The 20,452-nt window shown below is 43.9% G+C and overlaps 1 protein-coding gene across 9 annotated transcripts in view; it reads left to right on the forward strand.

The window, feature by feature from the left end:
• The window catches only part of LOC111969988 (ephrin type-B receptor 2-like), a 182,979-nt gene that overhangs the window by 74,569 nt on the left and 87,958 nt on the right, over nucleotides 1-20,452 (forward strand). For all 9 annotated transcript variants that reach the window (XM_023996443.2, XM_023996448.2, XM_023996446.2 and 6 more), the window contains exon 3: nucleotides 2,886-3,570. In XM_023996443.2, the coding sequence (XP_023852211.1) occupies nucleotides 2,886-3,570 (685 nt within the window). The remainder of the gene's footprint in view (nucleotides 1-2,885; nucleotides 3,571-20,452) is intronic.

Below are 20,452 nucleotides of genomic sequence, written 5' to 3' on the forward strand. Positions count from 1 at the left end.
TATCTATTGTATTCTGTGAATTATAAAGGATTTGTAGATGTGTGTCCTCAAAATGAAGACATATAGCTACCATCTGGTTGAATCACATCCAAGGACTCTTTAATCATTGTCTACAAACACAATCTTAATTGTTTTGAGTTTAGTGCCAATCTTACAAGTTTTAATCATACTTGTCTCCTTCAAATCCCTCTAGTTACTAACATCTAACAACTGTTATTAATGAACTGTACATATTTGGCATGATGTCTGTCTGTAGAGAATAATTGGGACACGGGAATAAAGCAGAAAAGCTCTAATTAGTCTGAGTGTTTGATAGAACGTGGGTCTTAAACATGAGGGCTGACTGTCTCCTCCTTACTCGTCAAACCTCTGTCAAAATCCTTGTTAAGTGGGCACTAATTTGTGAAATTATATCAGCTGTGAAGTGGAGAGTGAAGGGGGGTGAGAGAGTTAGGGGTGAGGCAGCACGGGTGCGGCTGACTGGTGTGAAAAGGCATTGGGTTAAGAAAAGGCTTTCCTCAGATGAACTGGTCAGGTCAAGGTCACGGTGGTTGGAGTCCTTGGAGTAACAGCAGACGTTGCATATAGACGCGCTACTAGTAAAATAAACTCAGCAAAAAAAGAAATGTCCTCTCACTGTCAACTGCATTAAATTTCAGAAAACTTAACATGTGTAAATATGTGTATGAACATAACAAGATTCAACAACTGAGACATAAACTGAACAAGTTCCACAGACATGTGACTAACAGAAATMGAATAATGTGTCCCTGAACAAAGGGGGGGTCAAAATCAAAAGTAACAGTCAGTCTCTTGTGTGGCCAACAGCTGCATTAAGTACTGCAGTTCATCTCCTTCTCATGGACTTCGCTGGTCATGGCAGAACACTGACTTTCCTGTCTTGCAGGAAATCACACACAGAACGAGCAGTATGGCTGGTGGCATTGTCATGCAGGAGGGTCATGTCAGGATGATTCTGCAGGAAGGGTACCACATGAGGGGGGAGGATGTCTTCCCTGTAACGCACATCATTGAGATTGCCTGCAATGACATCAAGCTCAGTCCGATGATGCTGTGACACACCACCCCAGACCATGACGGACCCTCCACCTCCAAATCGATCCCGCTCCAGAGTACAGGCCTCGGTGTAATGCTCATTCCTTCGACGATAAACACAAATCCGACCATCACCCCTCGTGAGACAAAACCATGACTCATCAGTGAAGAGCACTTTTTGCCAGTCCTGTCTGGTCCAGCGACGTTGGGTTTATGCCCATAGGCGACGTTGTTGTCAGTGATGTCTGGTGAGGACCTGCCTTACAGCAGGCCTACAAGCCTTCAGGCCAGCCTCTCTCAGCCTATTGTGGACAGTCTGAGCACTGATGGAGGGATTGTGCGTTCCTGGTGTAACTCGGGCAGTTGTTGTTTCCATCCAGTACCTGTTCCGCAGGTGTGATGTTCGGATTTACCGATCCTGTGCGTGTGTTGTTACACGTGGTCTGCCACTGCGAGGACGATCAGCTGTCCGCCCTGTCTCCCTGTAGCGCTGTCTTAGGTGTCTCACAGTACGAACATTGCAATTTACTGCCCTGGCCACATCTGCAGTCCTCATGCCTCCTTGCAGCATGCTTAAGGCACGTTCACGCAGATGAGCAGGGACCTGGGCATCTTTCTTTTGGAGTCAGTAGAAAGACCTCTTTAGTGTTTTCATAACTGTGACTTAATTGCCTACCGTCTGTAAGCTGTTAGTGTCTTAACGACCGTTCCACAGGTGCATGTTCATGAATTGTTTATGGTTCATTCAACAAGCAAGTGTTTAAACCCTTTACAATGAAGATCTGTGAAGTTATTTAGATTTTTACCAATTCTCTTTGAAAGAAAGGGTCCTGAAAAAGGGACGTTTCTTTTTTTGCTGAGTTTATGTTGTCTAGGTGTGTGTGTGTGTTGTTGTTTGTGTGTGTGTGTGATGAAATGAAAAGTATCCCAAACATAGAAACTGAAATCTGCTCTCCCTTTGCAGATAATTACCTGTGTAATGTGATTACCTCAGTTCTGTTTTATTGTGTGACTCAGATTAGGGTTATGTTCATGTCATGCATGTGTTTRATTACAATGACTAACATGTTTCATTCACAGTAACGGATGTGTTGGTGCTGGACTAATTCAGAGATTTGCCCATTCTAGTATTCAATAACATGTTGTAACTCAAAAACAGGAAAATTGGATGCATCACCAATGCCCTGGAGAAAATGTTTTTTTACTGTTTTTTTTAGACCAGGGGATTGTTTTCCCAGTATTTGTTACCCTTGAAGAGCTTCCGACATCAACGTTATGCAAATAGTTTCCTTTTTTTCTTTTTGGCCAGAGGACAGAGAGGAGCCAGAGAGGAGGCTGCACTACAAAGCCTTGCTGGCTGTATAAAGAGTAGACTTTAACACCTGTTCTCCTTTACTAGATAAATAATGCATGGTCCTGTCTCAGAGCAGAGCAGAGGGGAAAAAACAGGCCAGGTTCACACAGGGAGCCAAGTGGGGTCTCCAGTGGGCACAGACAGATGCCAGCCCCCCTAACTCTGTGCGAGCATTACAATGCCAGGGAGCAGATTATACCCTGCCCATATTATACCCTCCCAAACTCCTGCTGTTTAATTTCAGCCCTGACTGGGAGCACTGCCGCTGGGAATGGCCCTGTCTTTATCTGTAGAGTATGGTTAGGTGGAAGTGTAGCCATGATGCTGAGTACACAATTGCCCTTGGGTTATGTGAGGTACTGTATAGGTAAAGAATTGGAGGTATTGACGTGTTACTAAACCAAAATATATACGGTCAGCATGTGGTCAACACAAGGACAGAATAACCCTTTACCTCTGTGTCCTTCTTCCACAGTGGGAGGAGGTAAGTGGATACGATGAGAACATGAACACCATCCGCACCTACCAGGTGTGCAACGTGTTCGACAACAACCAGAACAACTGGGTCCGCACCAAGTACATTTGGCGCCGGGGTGCACAGCGGATCCACGTGGAAATGAAGTTCTCCGTGCGAGACTGCAGCTCCATCCCCAACGTGCCCGGCTCCTGTAAAGAGACTTTTAACCTGTACTACTATGAGTCAGACTCGGACACGGCCAACAAGGTGTCCCCGCCATGGATGGAGAACCCCTGGATCAAGGTGGACACCATCGCGGCCGATGAGAGCTTCTCCCAGGTCGACCTTGGCGGCCGGGTGATGAAGATCAACACAGAGGTGCGGAGCTTCGGCCCCGTGTCCAAACACGGATTCTACCTGGCCTTCCAGGACTACGGCGGCTGCATGTCCCTCATCGCCGTGCGTGTCTTCTACAGGAAGTGTCCTCGCGTCATCCAGAACGGAGCTGTGTTTCAGGAGACCCTGTCTGGGGCAGAGAGCACCTCTCTGGTGGCAGCGCGGGGTGTGTGTATCTCCAACGGGGAGGAGGTGGACGTGCCCATCAAACTGTACTGCAACGGGGATGGGGAGTGGATGGTGCCCATCGGGCGCTGCATGTGCAAGGCTGGCCACGAGGCTGTGGAGAACGGGACTGTGTGTAGAGGTAAGGGCCACTCTCATCCCTCTCTCTTCAACTCTGTTATCCAGACTAGAAGGACACAGTAACCTTTACAGAGCCAGTCAGCTGTATATTCATAACAGAGTAATCCAGATAGCAGAGCATACACACAGTACTTAATACCGTACCTGTCTGCATACTGCACTTCATGCTGCTCTAGGGATCAGGMTATTCCATATGAACAGACAGTCTACGCTTGTAAAATATGCCCATGTATTGAATAAATAAACAGGAAGATGGGATCATCACACTTCACATTGGATAGTACACGTTGGCTCTACGGTCATATGTTCATGTGAATGATCACTCCTAAGCTTTTCCAATAATATACTGGTGAATATTACTTCACATATGTAACAGATGTGCTTCAGGTTATACAGTATATATGGCAGAATATGTATTTTTTGTTGAAGTGGGCGAACATAGAACATGCCTAGTTCATTTCTAAAGCATTCTAAAGGAAGAGGGGTGTCAGATCAGAGGTGTTTGGACTCCAGTCACATAGGTCTGTCATAGCCTGGAGTTATTTATTACTTTCAATACTCTACACGGTGTAATGGATGTAATCTTAGACTTCCATTCAAATCCACGTAGAAAGGAAACAATTTACCTTTACCTCAAGGGAAGTTGTAATGATAATGCGTGTAGGATGTGTGAATATATTACATTTAATCATTTTGTCATAGCTCTTCTCATTCCATATTCCAGCTCTGGTGGAAAAGGTTGTAAAGAGGTTAATATTTCAGTTTCTCACAGTGAAGGCTGAAGTAGATTTGATTTTAAGCCAATGATAGCTTTTCTAATGAAAACACAAACAGCCAAAATAAGATCAAAGCTGAGTAGGAGCATCAGATCTATTGTTGTAGGTGCAATGCAGTATTGAGTCAGTTAGCTACCACACACACCTACTGGGTACACCAAAATGTACAGTATTTCAAGGACAAGAGAAGATTTGCACCAAACGCCTACCACCCATCATTCTTATCTTCGACTGGAATCCCTCGTGGTCCAGATCGATTTACCATTTTACAACATCAGTGTGCTCAGCCTCACCTGTGCTGCTACGCCCTTTTGCTGTGCGGCAGGTGATATTGGCTGGACGTGGTCAGAGAGCCTGATGGCTAACAGCAAAACAGGGCAGTTACAGCCTACAGCCTGCAGACAAGGCCCACGCTGACACTGCCAGGCAGCCAGCCGGCAGGCACAATAAACCGCCTACCTGTGTTCCAGCCGCCTGTGTACTGCTGCCTCTGTCATAAGCCTGCCTGTAATTACCCCACAGCCCCCAGCAGCTCTGGCTCTGGTTCTGCTGAGAGGAGGGACAGTGAATGGCGCTGTTGCTCTTCGCCTTGCTCCTCAAAACAGTACCTCTGCTCAATGACTGCTAATGAGGACAAGCACAGGCCCTCCTTAAGGGATACACACCAATAAGAGGAGCATGGAGGATATCTGCTATAATTTGAAACCCCTGCATAATTAAACAAATCTGGTTGTTTTTTGACCTACATGTAATTCACTGCACTGTRGGATTGAAACGTCCCATGGGCATCCTCAATCACAGTGATTTTGTGTGAAACTGGATTATACAATTCAATTGATGGCCATTCAATTGAAATGAATGTTTTTCAATCAATCACTGCTAGAGGGCTGGGCAGTGGCAGTGTTTCATCTTCGGCACATGTTGGGGTGTAGCGTTTTACCTTCTAGTTCCTTATCACCCTCCTGTTCATTTCTCCAACAGGGGAAAAATRTGCTTTAATTACAGAGGCTAGCCATCCAATGTCCTCTGCTCTGAAGAAAAGCTTCTTTCACTACAGTCTTTCATGTTCATCTTTTGGGCTCCCGAGTTGCGCAGCAGTCTAAGGCACTGCATCTTAGTGCAGGAGGCGTCACTATAGTACCTGGTTCAAATCCAGGCTGTATCACATCTGTTRGTGATTGAGAGTCCCATAGGGCAGACAATTGGCCCAACGTCATTGGGTTTGGCCAGAGTAGGCCGTCATTGTAAATAAGAATTTGTTGTTAACTGACTTGCCTAGTTAAATAAAGGTTAAATTAAAAGAAATCATCAGCACCTCTGCTGTACTGAGAGTGGTTTTGTGTTAGCAAGGCCAAGGCTCACACACTGCTACCCAGTGTGTACAAGCAGATGTTTTTTTCAGTTTTTCTCAGTGTGGCTAGGTCTCCAGTGATAACATAGACACACTCAGTGGACTATTAAAACTTTATGAGCAGGATGCATTATCTTAGAGTGGAGCTGTGGCATGCAACAAAACACTGGCATAGAGATGGATTTTATAGGCACACAATAGTTATGAGACTCAGTCCAAAAAAGGTGAAATGTGTGTGATACAAAATAAGAAAATGAAATCATTAAAGATGAACATTTTTATTGCTTGTGATTGGCCTATTGTATGGTAAGCCTTTTTTATTAGATTTTTGATCGAGGCCTGTCATCGATTGGTATTTGTGGATTTATCTTTCTCCACATTGAAAGTTGATATCGCCGTGTGAGACTGTGGTAAGTGCCTTTTAACTGCCAGTGGTTAGGTAATGAATTGATTTATGAAAGATGCGCCTTTGCCCGCTCATGTTTAGGTAATGAATTGATTTGTGAAAGATGCCCTCTCAGGGAGTCTTCAGTATCCTCTTTCGGAGAGGATTATGGAACCACAGATAGAAAATAATATAACAGTGAAGATGATAGAGCAGTCTTGCGCCAATATTATTAATAAGGSAAGTGATGCTTTTTCCAACACTTTGGCAACAAGACGTAATTACACATGTATCAATTAAATCCTTGGCACGGCCCTTCGCAAATAATTACACTTTGACATGAAATCTGTCAAAATATTGACAATAGACAGCGCTGTTTCAGTTTAAATTGCAGGGCTTTTCTCTGTGATCGTGTTACTAACCAGATGAAGTTACTTCTCATAGTGCCAGGAGCAAATGAGGGTCTCTTAACAGAAAGGGCCCTGAAAGTAGAGATCTGAGGAGATGGTGGACCACAGAGACACACACATGGGGTCCTGTTCATCCTTGCCGTACCAGTTGAAATAAAAGCACTCTCTCTCTAGAAGGGTACAATGAGAGCCATGTTCAGGGGTGGAAATGCAAACTCCCTAACAATGCCCATGTGTGTTTTTTCTTGTAATCTGATCATCTAACCCCATGCTATTGTGGCTTTAAGGGTCTTGACTGTGGGAGTGTGTCTCATATTATGGAGCAATGAATGTTCAGACAGAGACGCAAAAGTCACATTTACAGTAAAAGTTTCGAGCAGCACTAAGTAACCGTACAGTAGTTCTTTAACTAGTGCGTTTGAGGAAGGGGAATGCTGTAAAGTCACCACCGTAGTTTACACAGGCATGTCCCGCTGCACAGATATAAAAGGAAGCATTCAGCACACCACATCAAATACCTCTGCTTGACATCCATGACAGTTGAGGGTGTAGAATGTGAGGAACAGGAGACTGCATGGTCTTTCCTACTGACATGCAAAGAAAAGCCCAGTGTGAAACATGAGACAGCCTGACAGCTCATAGACTGTTACCTGAGAGAGGCCATGGGGGAACGGGATGGAATGCTACATTTGCACAGCTCACAGATTCAAAGCATTCATTAATGCAAAATTACAAAGGATCAAGAATCAATATTAAAATGGACCCTAATAGCAAACATTCTGTATGGTCCTCAAACCAGTTTATTACTGGCTTGGTTGCTCTCTCTTTCTGCTATCCCCTACATATGAAAATATAACAACAGAGTCAGGTCAGATGAAGAGTATTCTAGGTCAGGTTGTGGAGAAACATCAATGTGTTTCTCTCCTCTTGGATGTGGTGAGATGTGGTGAGGTCTCTGTCAGTAGTGTGGGCTGAGCTGCCTGATGCTAGCTCTGCTGTTGCACATCTAAGGCAAGAAGATTAACGAGGGGCGCTTTAGTAATCCTTCAGTCAAATGTAATGGTAGATACAGGGAGTTAGAGAGGATTAAGTGAGAAGGTGTGCCCTGGGATGGGCTGGCCATGGCATGATTGCATGGAAAAGGAAAAGGAGATGAGGAGGGGAGCCGCCCCCCACCCCGCTACCCTTGCCACCACTGCTGAAAAGAATCCTAGGGGAAACACTGACATTTCTGCTGCAGCTGCCTTTATTTCCCAAGATGCCCTTGCCTTTAATTATAGCTCTAATTGACTAACAGCAAACATGGGGCACACACAGCCATGCATACACTTAGACATCCAACCCCTGCACTCTACAACCAGGCAAAAGCAAAACAAACACACCCCCTCAAGGCTTTTGCTGCACTGCATGTGCAAACAAAGGCACATGAAGGAGAATTCTGAGAGACAAGAGAAAACCTTTAGAATCACTACATACTGTAGACACAAGAAACTCACATTGAAGCTAATCCTATACATGTGATTATACGGTTACAGATTAAATCCTTTCAATATGCACATTTCCACATTGTCCACATTTACATCCACACAGTATGTAAATCATCCCAATATATGACTGACAAATATCATACAAAATACTAGTTGACTTCTTAAATAGATGCTTCAATTGAAAGTCTATTTCAAGATTTGAGGGGCTGTTATACTGTAGGTTAATGGTGTGGTCTGTGAACCTTTACAAATAGTGTTGCAGCAGAAGGGGAACATTGGAGCTGTGGGACGTCTTAGCCAACCACAGAGACTCTGGGGAGCAGTCACATTCCTTTATTCCTTGTTCTCAACTGTGATGGGATTTCAGCCTGACCAGGTGTTTTCTCTGTCTTTGTCTCTGTCTCTGAGCACAGCACACATCTAAACAGCAGACCTCACAGAGCAGTAACCATTTACTCCAACCCCCCACCCCTCCTCACACGCACACAAACACAGAACGTATCATCCCTTTTATCCCAACAAATCCATCACATTGGAATGTGATACCGCGAGGTGAGATGTCTGCGAATCACCTCCAGCTCAGAGATCACGGCCTGTTTACTGTGTACACCTGTTCCATATGGCCGTACTTGTGTTGGGTCCTACCCCATATGGCTCCTCGTGTGCTGGGTTCAGTCCCCTGTCTGTATCCTTATCCCACGCCATCTCTTTGGAATGCTGTGTGTCCGCCGTGCCGCCTCGGACCATCAAGACTCCCTGTTTTTCCAGACAGTGGTCTGATGGTCTTGTGTGAAAGAGGTATAGGACTTTGACCCCTGAAACCCCTGGTTCAGATAGCCTTCCCTCTGGGCAGGACATTCCGTTACTGGACGGGTGAGAGCCACGCAAGCAGAACGAGATGCCTCCCTCTTTTTCTCATTAGGGACAGGACCGGAGCCTTCTCCAAACAAGCTCCTTCAGATGTCTCCATTCATGTCCTGTTAAAGGCTTCACTGCATTCCATCATCAAACGAATGGCCAGGGAGTGGGATGGATTGTGAGTCTGTCTGACAAAACATGAAAATAAGAGCTGCAGTTGAAGTGACCTTGTCTGTCATTGACATATAAGTACATGGGTCAACATTTGAGCAGACTGTAGATATACAGTATACAGTAACTCATGCAGTATGCTTTGTATACAGTCGGTCTGTTCTAAAACAAAGTGCACGGAGAGAGCTGCTCTCCATTCCTGGCATAGGGTGAATGAATGTACCATGTGTGTTATGTGGACATAGTATCCCAGAGACAAGCCCAGTTGTTCTCACACAATTGACCCCCAGTTGCTTACTGAAAGGTAAACCCCAGATCGTGTTTCACCCCACGCTGTCATCCAATCTCATGGAACGTCATTCATGGGATGATGTTACACTAAACAGTAAGGCGTTTAATGTAGAGGCATGCATGGAGCCTTACATGGGAGGCTTAAAGTGCTGCCTGACAAAGAGTGGTAAAGATAAAGGGATATGATTCTTGGACAGATTGCAGTACTGATTTAGAGATAGTGTTTGGAAGATAGAGATAAGTGATTTATGGGATGTAGTGGGCTGTGGCACAATGGCACTATGTGTACTATACAGTAGAGTACAGTAATGTAAAGCAGAGAACAGGGATTTCTTCCTTGGTGGAGGAGACACTTTTCAAACTATAATGGATTCTAAAATTAGAAAGCCAGCCCTCCAACAAAGACCGCCCCTCTTTTAAAGTTCAAAAGGTGTTTAAAGATTAAACAGGAGTGAGTGAGGGGAGAGAGGATACATAGAGCTACGGATGACTCACTCCTCCTAGCTGGGTTATCAGTGCTAGACGCCTCACTGCTCTATGACATACTGCACTAATAACCAGAGCAACAGAGCACTTTCCTCTTGAACAGCAGGCTAAAAGGAAGGCATACAGACAGAGAGCATACACTGCTCCTCTCCACTATAGAGTTAAGTGCACTATTGACACTGAGGGCTGAGAGGTGTATTCTGTTTGCGGTATACAACCAAACAATGCTGACCGCCTGGACCTACAGTATATTTGGTAATATGTTGTCAGAGAACAGAGATGGAATGTAGAAACCGTAGCTATACCCAAATGAAAACCAAAGGAGAATGTTCCATTAACATTTTATTTCACTGCTACAGCCTAGCAGGAAAACAACAGACAGCAAGTAGTATTCTTTGTGTCAAGGGCATTATCTCTCCGTAACCCCACTGAATCTCTCTGTGGTGATCATGGCCTCCACATCTTTTATCTAACAACAGATTTGGCTAATCTGAAAAATCAAACGTTTATATAGGGATATATGTTTCTCGTAGAATCCAAGATGTTTAGTATTTCATACGCTAGTGTAAACTCAAAAGTTGGAGTTGATGCTAGCATGYTATTGGAATGAAGTGCCGATATCAACGTTTTTGTCATCACTCCCATAAGACTTTCTGGCATTGTTTGAGTTTGAAATGGAACACACTCATCTACACACTCAGCCTCCAGTGCAAAGTTAAGCTCTCTCCGCTCTCTCCTATCTCCCAGAAACACACCTCAGGAGGATTACTCTCTGTTTGCTTTGTCAGATTACTCTCTGATCAACAGGGTTTATTAACGTCTCTCTCCCCCCCAGCCTCAGCTTGCTCCATTTAGCCATGGCAGGTAGAGATGCCTTCACTTTTACACTGATAACACTCGCAGTAGTGTTTTCTGCATGGCACAGCGAGTCTAGGGTTTACTCTATCTTTGTGTAAAGAGCAATGGGTGTTCGTCTGAACTTTGGTCGTCTAKATGTTCCTGTGTTACATTTGGGAAAGTAGCCTGGTTTAGCTCTCAGCCGCCCGCTGCGGGGAGTCCCAGTGCACTAGCTCTAGGGGACAACCCAGCTGTGTAAATGCTTGAGTTACAGAATATTCAACATGTACAACACATTTTTTGGGGGCATCGACTAAGAAAACGAATTACCCAAGGTATTGAGCTGTTCCACTCCTCTGTGCATACCTGTAGCTGCTGGCTGGAAGGTAGAACGCTACTACACATTTTTTGTCCTACGACTCTGGTGAAGAAATGGGTTCATCTAAAGCAGTGGTCACTTTCACAGTCAAAAAGCAAGCTGAGATCTCCCCCCCCTGAATCTTTTTTAAACATAATGTTTTACATTAACCTAATAAAAACAGTTGTAATACATTATCATAGCATTATCATAGCTATGTCTTGCCTGCCAACATCGATCTTCTCAAACCATATTATATTTCATAACTCAAGCTTTGATAACAAAATGGATCAGTTGGTGATGCACTGCGAGGGACAGCTGAGCATAAATTGAAATAATTTGTAAATTGTTTGCTTTTTTTATTTTACTGGACTGATGGTACCTGCATCTGATGGTCATGGTGCTTTCAAGACAACTAGGTCTCGGAAAAAGCTATGTCAAATCATGACGCCAGTGAACTTCAGATCGGAAAATTCAGAGCTCTAGAAAGATGCCAGAGTTTCCGAGTTCGATGACTGTTCAAAACCATTTTTCCAAGAGTGATGTCTTTTTTTTCAGAGTTCGATGTTGTTTTGAACACGAAATTAGTCTCAGCGTAGGGAGGGAGGGAGGGAGCAGAAAAGGGTCTGCCTCTCATGGTCCCTGCTCTCTCCTTCCTTTCTTCCGGTGAGGCAGAGAGAGGGAGAGAGGCAGAGTCGTACCGCATCTGCCTTTGGCACAAATTCATGTTGTTCCTATGACCAGAGAAAGTGAAATATTCCTCTATATTAAAATAGACACGACGAGCTGCTAATAATAATAAAAACACATGGCTATCAATACACAATACACTCAATACACAATACACAGCTACTTATTCATTGCAGCGCGAGTGGAAGTAGACAGAAGAACGTTTTATGTCTTGTAATAGTGTTGAATAAAAAAAGTTTTGACAGTTCTGCTGAATAAAACTTTGACATGAACTCACTCATAAAAACAGCAGGTCTTGGCTGTATTCTTTAACAGTCTCTCTCTGGCCATGGTTTTAAAAGTAATGAAATCTCACCTAGGCTAGTATCAACCTTTGCTGTGGCCGGGGTCGTGGAAGCTGTAGCTAGGCACGGTAATTTGTGCTATCCGATTGACCAGCGCATTAGGAGCACTCAATTTAACCACAAATCTCCCGTTCTGCCCGGGGCGCAGGAGCGTTTGTCTTTTCAGCCAAGTTAAATGGTAAATGGTTAAAAATGGGAACACTTTGCCTACCCGGTGCTCAGGGCTTTTGAATCAACTGCACCTACTGCCAGCATCAAAAAATGTTTTACAAAAAAGGACCACAAGCCTTTATGCCTATCGTTGGCTTTTCTACCGAAATGTTAGGTGATCGACTAGGAATGCCTTGAAGATCGAACAGTCAATCGCGGATAGAGGAATTCTTTCACCTCTTATTTGAAAGATGAAAGAAATTACACAATTCAGTAATCCTTATCTAGTCAGTGAGGATAGTTTAGCTAGTACATTGTAATGGTTTTCTAGATCTTCCTCCTCCTCAGACGAGGAGAGGAGAGAAGGATCGGAGGACCAATACGCAGCTAGGTATGATGACATAATATTTATTTAACAAGACAAAAGARGAAACYAAATACTCTTAAACAAACTACAAAACAACAAACGAAGTAGACAGACCTGGTGCGACGAACTTACATGTAACACGAAGAACGCAATAACAGGAAAACTGACTACATAAAACGAATGAACAAACAAAACCGAAAACAGTCCCGTGTGGCGTAACATACAGACACTGACACAGGAGACAACCACCCACAACAATCAAAGTGAAAACACCTACCTTAATATGGCTCTCAATCAGAGGAAATGAAAACCACCTGCCTCTAATTGAGAGCCATATCAGGTCACCCTTAAACCAACACAGAAACACATAACAAAGACTACCCACCCAAACTCACGCCCTGACCGTCAAACACATACAAAACAACAGAAAACAGGTCAGGAACGTGACATACATTGAACGTCCATGGTTTGAATCAGTCAATTGAAATAAATTCATTAGGCCCTAATATTTGGATTTTACATGACTGGGAATACAGATATGCATCTGTTGGTCACAGATACAGTACCTTTAAAAAAGGATCAGAAATCCTTTGGTGGTGGAAAAAGTACCGAATTGTCATCCTTGAGTAAAAGTAAAGATACACTATAGAAATGACTCAAGTAAAAGTGAAAGCCACCCAGTAAAATACTACTTTGAGTAAAAGTCTAAAAGTATTTGGTTTTAATATACTTTAAGTATCAAAAGTAAATGTAATTGATAAAATTTACTTATCCCTCCTGTAGTGTTCCGGTTGAATTGGACCGATTTACAAGTTTTCTCTCTGAAAAATGTAGTTAATTTAATCTGATTGTCATAAGGTTCCATGACTTTGTCCACACAGGGCATGTGGACACACAAAATATATTTGGTGATTTTCATTACATTTTGAGTGTTTTATTTAACTTTTGTTACCTGTGGTGTTCCCGGTCAAAAATGACCGCGTCATTAGAAATGAATGGGTGAGACTACAGTTAGTGTCTAAAATTGAGTTCAGGCACATACTCATTCATCAGATGGACACACTTCCTCTCCCCGACCCCCACATGCATTGTATGTTTGAGCTCTGCTTTGGCTAACAGCCAGCCCCTCTGCTAACTGCTAGCTTGCCAGCCCGGTCTGCCTAACTGCTAGCTTGCCAGCCCCGGTCTGCTAACTGCTAGCTTGCCAGCCCCGGTCTGCTAACTGCTAGCTTGCCAGCCCCGGTCTGCTAACTGCTAGCTTGTTTAGCCCCGGCCTACTAACTGTTAGCTTGTTCACATCGGCCTGCTAACTGTCTGAATCGCCGTGTCCCCAGTCAGCCCAACCACTCACTGGACCCATGTGTTCACTTGGCTARGCATGCCTCTCTCTAATATCAATATGCCTCGTCCATTACTGTCCTGGTTAGTGATTACTGTCTTATTTCACTGTAGAGCCTCTAGCCCTGCTCACTATGCCTTAACCAACCATGTTGTTCCGCCTCCCACATATGCGATGACATCACCTGMTTTAAACGTCTCTAGAGACTATATCTCTCTCATCATTACTCAATGCCTAGGTTTACCTCCAATGTACTCACATCTTACCTTACCTTTGTCTGTACACTATGCCTTGAATCTATGCTATCGAGCCCAGAAACCTGCTCCTTTTACTCTCTGTTCCGAACGTGCTAGACGGCCAGTTCGTATAGCATTTAGCCGTACCCTTATCCTACTCCTCCTCTGTTCCTCTGGTGATATAGAGGTTAATCCAGGTCCTGCAGTGCCTAGCCCCACTCTCACTCTCCAGGTGCTCTCATTTGTTGACTTCTGTAACCGTAAAAGCCTTGGTTTCATGCATGTTAACATTAGAAGCCTACTCCCTAAGTTTGTTTTACTCACTGCTTTAGCACACTGTCAACCCGGATGTCTTAGCCGTGTCTGAATCCTGGTTTAGGAAAACCACCAAAAACCCTGAAATCTCCATCGTCAACTATAACATTTTCCGCCAAGATAGAACTGCCAAAGGGGGCGGTGTTGCAATCTACTGCAAAGATAGCCTGCAGAGTTCTGTATTACTGTCCACGTCTGTACCCAAACAATTCAAGCTTCTACTWCTAAAGATTCACCTTTCCAGAAACAAGTCTCTCACTGTTTGCCGCTTGCTATAGACCTCCCTCTGCCCCCAGCTGTGCCCTCGATACCATATGTGAATTGATTGCTCCCCATCTATCTTCTCGTGCTAGCTCGTGCTACTAGGTGACCTAAACTGGGACATGCTTAACACCCCGGCCATCCTACAATCTAAGCTTGATGCCCTCAATCTCACACAAATTATCAATGAACCTACCAGGTACAACTAAAACACTTCTGCGAGCAGGCCTTTCTAATCGACCTGGCCGGGGTATCCTGGAATGACATTGACSTTATCCCATCAGTAGATGATGCCTGGCTATTCTTTAAAAGTGCCTTCCTCACCATCTTAAATAAGCATGCCCCATTCAAAAAATGTAGAACTAGGAATAGATATAGTCCTTGGTTCACTCCAGACCTGTCTGCCCTTGACCAGCACAAAAACATCCTGTGGCGTTCTGCATTAGCATCGAATAGCCCCCGTCATATGCAACTTTTCAGGGAAGTTAGGAACAAATATACACAGGCAGTTAGGAAAGCTAAGGCTAGCTTTTTCAAACAGAAATTTGCATCCTGTAGTACTAACTCAAAAAAGTTCTGGGACTGTAAAGTCCATGGAGAATAAGAGCACCTCCTCCCAGCTGCCCACTGCTCTGAGGCTAAGAAACACTGTCACCACGATAAATCCGCTATAATTGAGAATTTCAATAAGCATTTCTCTACGGCTGGCCATGCTTTCCACCTGGCTACCCCTACCCCGGTCAACTGCCCGGCACCCTCCACAGCAACCCGCCAAAGCCCCCACCATTTCTCCTTCACCCAAATCCAGATAGATGATGTTCTGAAAGAGCTGCAAAATCTGGACCCCTACAAATCAGCTGGGCTAGACAATCTGGACCCTCTCTTTCTAAAATTTTCTGCCGAAATTGTTGCAACCCCTATTACTAGCCTGTTCAACCTCTCTTTCGTATCGTCTGAGATTCCCAAAGATTGGAAAGCTGCCACGGTCATCCCCCTCTTCAAAGGGGGTGACACTCTAGACCCAAACTGCTACAGACCTATATCTATCCTACCCTGTCTTTCTAAGGTCTCGAAAGCCAAGTTAACAAACAGATTACCGTCCATTTCGAATCCCACCGTACCTTCTCCGCTATGCAATCTGGTTTCAGAGCCAGTCATGGGTGCACCTCAGCCACGCTCAAGGTCCTAAACGACATCATAACCGCCATCGATAAGAGACATTACTGCGCAGCCGTAATCATCGACCTGGCCAAGGCTTTCGACTCTGTCAATCACCACATTCTTATTGGCAGACTCGACATCCTTGGTTTCTCAAATGATTGTCTCGCCTGGTTTACCAACTACTTCTCTGATAGAGTTCAGTGTGTCAAATCGGAGGGCCTGTTGTCCGGWCCTCTGGCAGTCTCTATGGGGGTGCACACGGTTCAATCCTCGGGCCGACTCTCTTCTCTMTATACATCAATGATGTTGCTCTTGCTGCTGGTGATTTTCTGATACACCTCTACGCACACGACACCATTCTGTATACTTCTGGCCCCTCTTTGGACACTGTGTTAACTAACCTCCAGACGAGCTTCAATGCCATACAACTCTCTTTCCGTGGCCTCCAACTGCTCTTAAACGCAAGTAAAACTAAATGCATGCTATTCAACTGATCACTGCCCGCACCTGCTCGCCCGTCCTGCATCACTACTCTGGACGGCTCTGACTTAGAATACGTGGACAGCTACAAATACCTAGGTGTCTGGTTAGACTGTAAACTCTTCTTCCAGACTCACATTAAGCCTCTCCAATCCAAAATTAAATCTAGAATCGGCTTCCTATATCGCAACAACGCATCCTTCACTCATGCTGCTTAACATACCCTCGTAAAACTGACCTTCCTACCGATCCTCGACTTCGGTGATGTCATCTATAAAATAGCTTCCAACACTCTACTCAACAAACTGGATGCAGTCTATCACAGTGCCATCCGTTTTGTTACCAAAGCCCCATACACTACCCACCATTGCGACCTGTATGCTCTCGTTGGTTGGCCCTCGCTTCATACTCGTCGCCAAACCCACTGGCTACAGGTTATCTACAAGTCTCTGCTAGGTAAAGCCCAGCCTTATCTCAGCTCACTGGTCACCATAGCAGCACCCACTCGTAGGAAGCACTCCAGCAGGTATATCTCACTGGTCACCCCCAAAGCCAATTCCTCCTTTGGTCGTCTTTCCTTCCAGTTCTCTGCTGCCAATGACTGGAACTGAAAAATCACTGAAGCTGGAAACACTTATCTCCCTCACTAGCTTTAAGCACCAGCTCTCTGAGTAGCTCACAGATTACTGCACCTGTACATAGCTCATCTATAATTTATCCAAAACAACTACCTCTTCCCCTACTGTATTTATTTATTTATTTAGCTCCTTTGCACCCCATTATTTCTATTTCTACCTTGCKAATTCTTCCACTGCAAATCTACCATTCCAGTGTTTTACTTGCTATATTGTATTTACCTCGCCACCATGGCCTTTTTTTGCCTTTACCTCCCTTATCTCACATCATTTGCTCACATTGTATATAGACTTATTTTTCTACTGTATTATTGACTGTATGTTTTGTTTATTCCATGTGTAACTCTGTGTTGTTGTATGTGTCGAGTTGCTATACTTTATCTTGGCCAGGTCGCAGTTGCAAATGAGAACTTGTTCTCAACTAGCCTACCTGGTGATTTTTTTTTTTTTTTTAAATAAACACACACACACANAACACAGAAACACATAACAAAGACTACCCACCCAAACTCACGCCCTGACCGTCAAACACATACAAAACAACAGAAAACAGGTCAGGAACGTGACATACATTGAACGTCCATGGTTTGAATCAGTCAATTGAAATAAATTCATTAGGCCCTAATATTTGGATTTTACATGACTGGGAATACAGATATGCATCTGTTGGTCACAGATACAGTACCTTTAAAAAAGGATCAGAAAACCATGTCTGGTGTGACCAACATTTGCCTCATCCAGCGCAACACATCTCCTTCGCATGGAGTTGACCAGGCTGATGATTGTAGCCTGTGGAATGTTGTCCCACTCCTCTTTTAATGGCTGTGCGAAATTGCTGTATATTGGCGGGAAATGAAACATGCTGTCGTACACGTCAATCCAGAGCATTCCAAACATGGTGACATTTCTGGTGAGTATGTAGACCATGGGATATTTTCAGCTTTCAGGAATTGTGTACTGATCCTTGTGACATGGGGCTGTGCATTATCATGCTGAAACATGAGGTGATGGCGGCGGATGAATGGCATGACATTGGGCCTCAGGATCTCGTCACAGTATCCCTGTGCTTTCAAATTGCCATCGTTAAAATGCAATTGTGTTCGTAGCTTATGTCTGCCCATACCATAACCCCACCGCCACCATGGGACACTCTGTTCACAACGTTGACATCAGCAAACCACTCGCCCACATGACGCCATACACGTGGTCTGCAGTTGTTAGGCTGCTTGGACATACATCCAAATTCTCTAAAACTATGGTAGAGAAATGAACATGAATTTATCCAGTAACAGCTCTGGTGGACATTTCTGCAGTCAGCATGCCAATTGCATGTTCCCTCAAAACTTGAGACATCTTTGGCATTGTGTTGTGTGACAAAAATGCACATTTTAGAGTGGCCTTTTATTGTCCCCAGCACAAGGTGCATCTGTGTAATGATCATGCTTTGTAATCAACTTCTTGATATGCCACACCTGTCAGGTATGATGGATTATCTTGGCAAAGGAGAAATGCTCACTAACAGGAATGTAAACAAATTTGTGCACAAATATGGAGAGAAGTAAGCTTGTGCATGAATTTCTGCTGTCTTTTATTTCAGCTCATGAAACATGAGACCAACACTTTACATGTTGCGTTTATAATTTTGTTCAGTGTATACTTTTTCACAGGTCTAGTTTGTAAACCTTTTGGGATTCTCTGTTTATACAACCTACATAACAGGAGGTATGATATAAATTGCTAATGACATGAATAGTGTGATATTTTGCCTTGTGTGAAATAAATAAAGCTGTTTTCCATGTCACTCTCAGGGTGAGTTTAAATGCAATGCTGGGAGAGTATGCGTTTCTTCATGCCCATAAAATAATTGTAAAAAAAAAAGTGCCTTTGTTTATTAGATAAACCTCTGAGATTCACAGTAGCCTACAGCATCTTGAATGAATTTAAGAGAGGGGAAATCCTTCATAGTGAATTATGTATGTCAATGCTGTAAATATTGGGTGTCCATTGGACTTTATTCTCCTCTTACAGCTAACACACACTCTCCATATTCCAGGACATTCAGAATACCTTTGTGTGTTTACACATTGTCCATAGCTGATGTTTTCCATGCACCTTCAATGCACTGATTATCTCAACATAGAAATGGGACAATACCTCTTTGTGGTAGCTTACCTCTTTACAGTGGTGGAAAAAGTACCGAATTGTCATCCTTGAGTAAAAGTAAAGATACACTATAGAAATGACTCAAGTAAAAGTGAAAGCCACCCAGTAAAATACTACTTGAGTAAAAGTCTAAAAGTATTTGGTTTTAAATATACTTAAGTATCAAAAGTAAATGTAATTGATAAAATGTACTTATCTCTCCTGTAGTGTTCCGGTTGAATTGGACCGATTTACAAGTTTTCTCTCTGAAAAATGTAGTTAATTTAATCTGATTGTCATAAGGTTCCATGACTTTGTCCACACAGGGCATGTGGACACACAAAATATATTTGGATGATTTTCATTACATTTTGAGTGTWTTATTTAACTTTTGTACACCTGTGGTGTTCCCGGTCAAAAATGACCGGTCATTAGAAATGAATGGGTGAGACTACAGTTAGTGTCTAAAATTGAGTTCAGGCACATACTCATTCATCAGATGGACACACTTCCTCTCCCCGACCCCCACATGCATGTATGTTTGAGCTTGCTTGCTAACCCGGTCTGCTAACTGCTAGCTTGCCAGCCCCGGTCTGCTAACTGCTAGCTTGCCAGCCCCGGTCTGCTAACTGCTAGCTTGCCAGCCCCGGTCTGACCTAACGCTTAGCTTGCCAGCCCGGTTGCTAGACGCTTAGCTAGTGTTAGCCCGCCTACTCTGTAGCTTGTTACATCGGCTGCTAACTGTCTGAATCGCCGTGTCCCAGTCAGCCAACACTCACTGGACCCATGTGTTACTTGGCTATCGCATGCCCTCTCTAATATCATAATGCCTCGTCATTATCGTCCTGGTTAGTGATTACTGTCTTATTTCACTGTAGAGCTCTAGCCCTGCTCACTATGCCTTAACCAACATGTTGTTCGCCTCCCACATATGCGATGACATCACCTGGTTTAACGTCTCTAGGACTATATCTCTCTCATCATTACTCAATGCCTAGGTTTACCTCCAATGTACTCACATCTTACCTTACCTTTGTCTGTACACTATGCCTTGAATCTATGCTATCGAGCCCAGAACCTGCTCCTTTTACTCTCTGTTCCGAACGTGCTAGACGGCCAGTTCGTATAGCATTTAGCCGTACCCTTATCCTACTCCTCCTCTGTTCCTCTGTGATATAGAGGTTAATCCAGGTCCTGCAGTGCCTAGCCCACTCTCACTCTCCAGGTGCTCTCATTGTTGACTTTCTGTAACCGTAAAAGCCTTGGTTTCATGCATGTTAACATTAGAAGCCTACTCCCTAAGTTTGTTTTACTCACTGCTTTAGCACACTGTCACCCGGATGTCTTAGCCGT

This window comes from Salvelinus sp. IW2-2015, linkage group LG11, assembly GCF_002910315.2.
Source record: "Salvelinus sp. IW2-2015 linkage group LG11, ASM291031v2, whole genome shotgun sequence".
Lineage (NCBI taxonomy): Eukaryota > Metazoa > Chordata > Actinopteri > Salmoniformes > Salmonidae > Salvelinus > Salvelinus sp. IW2-2015.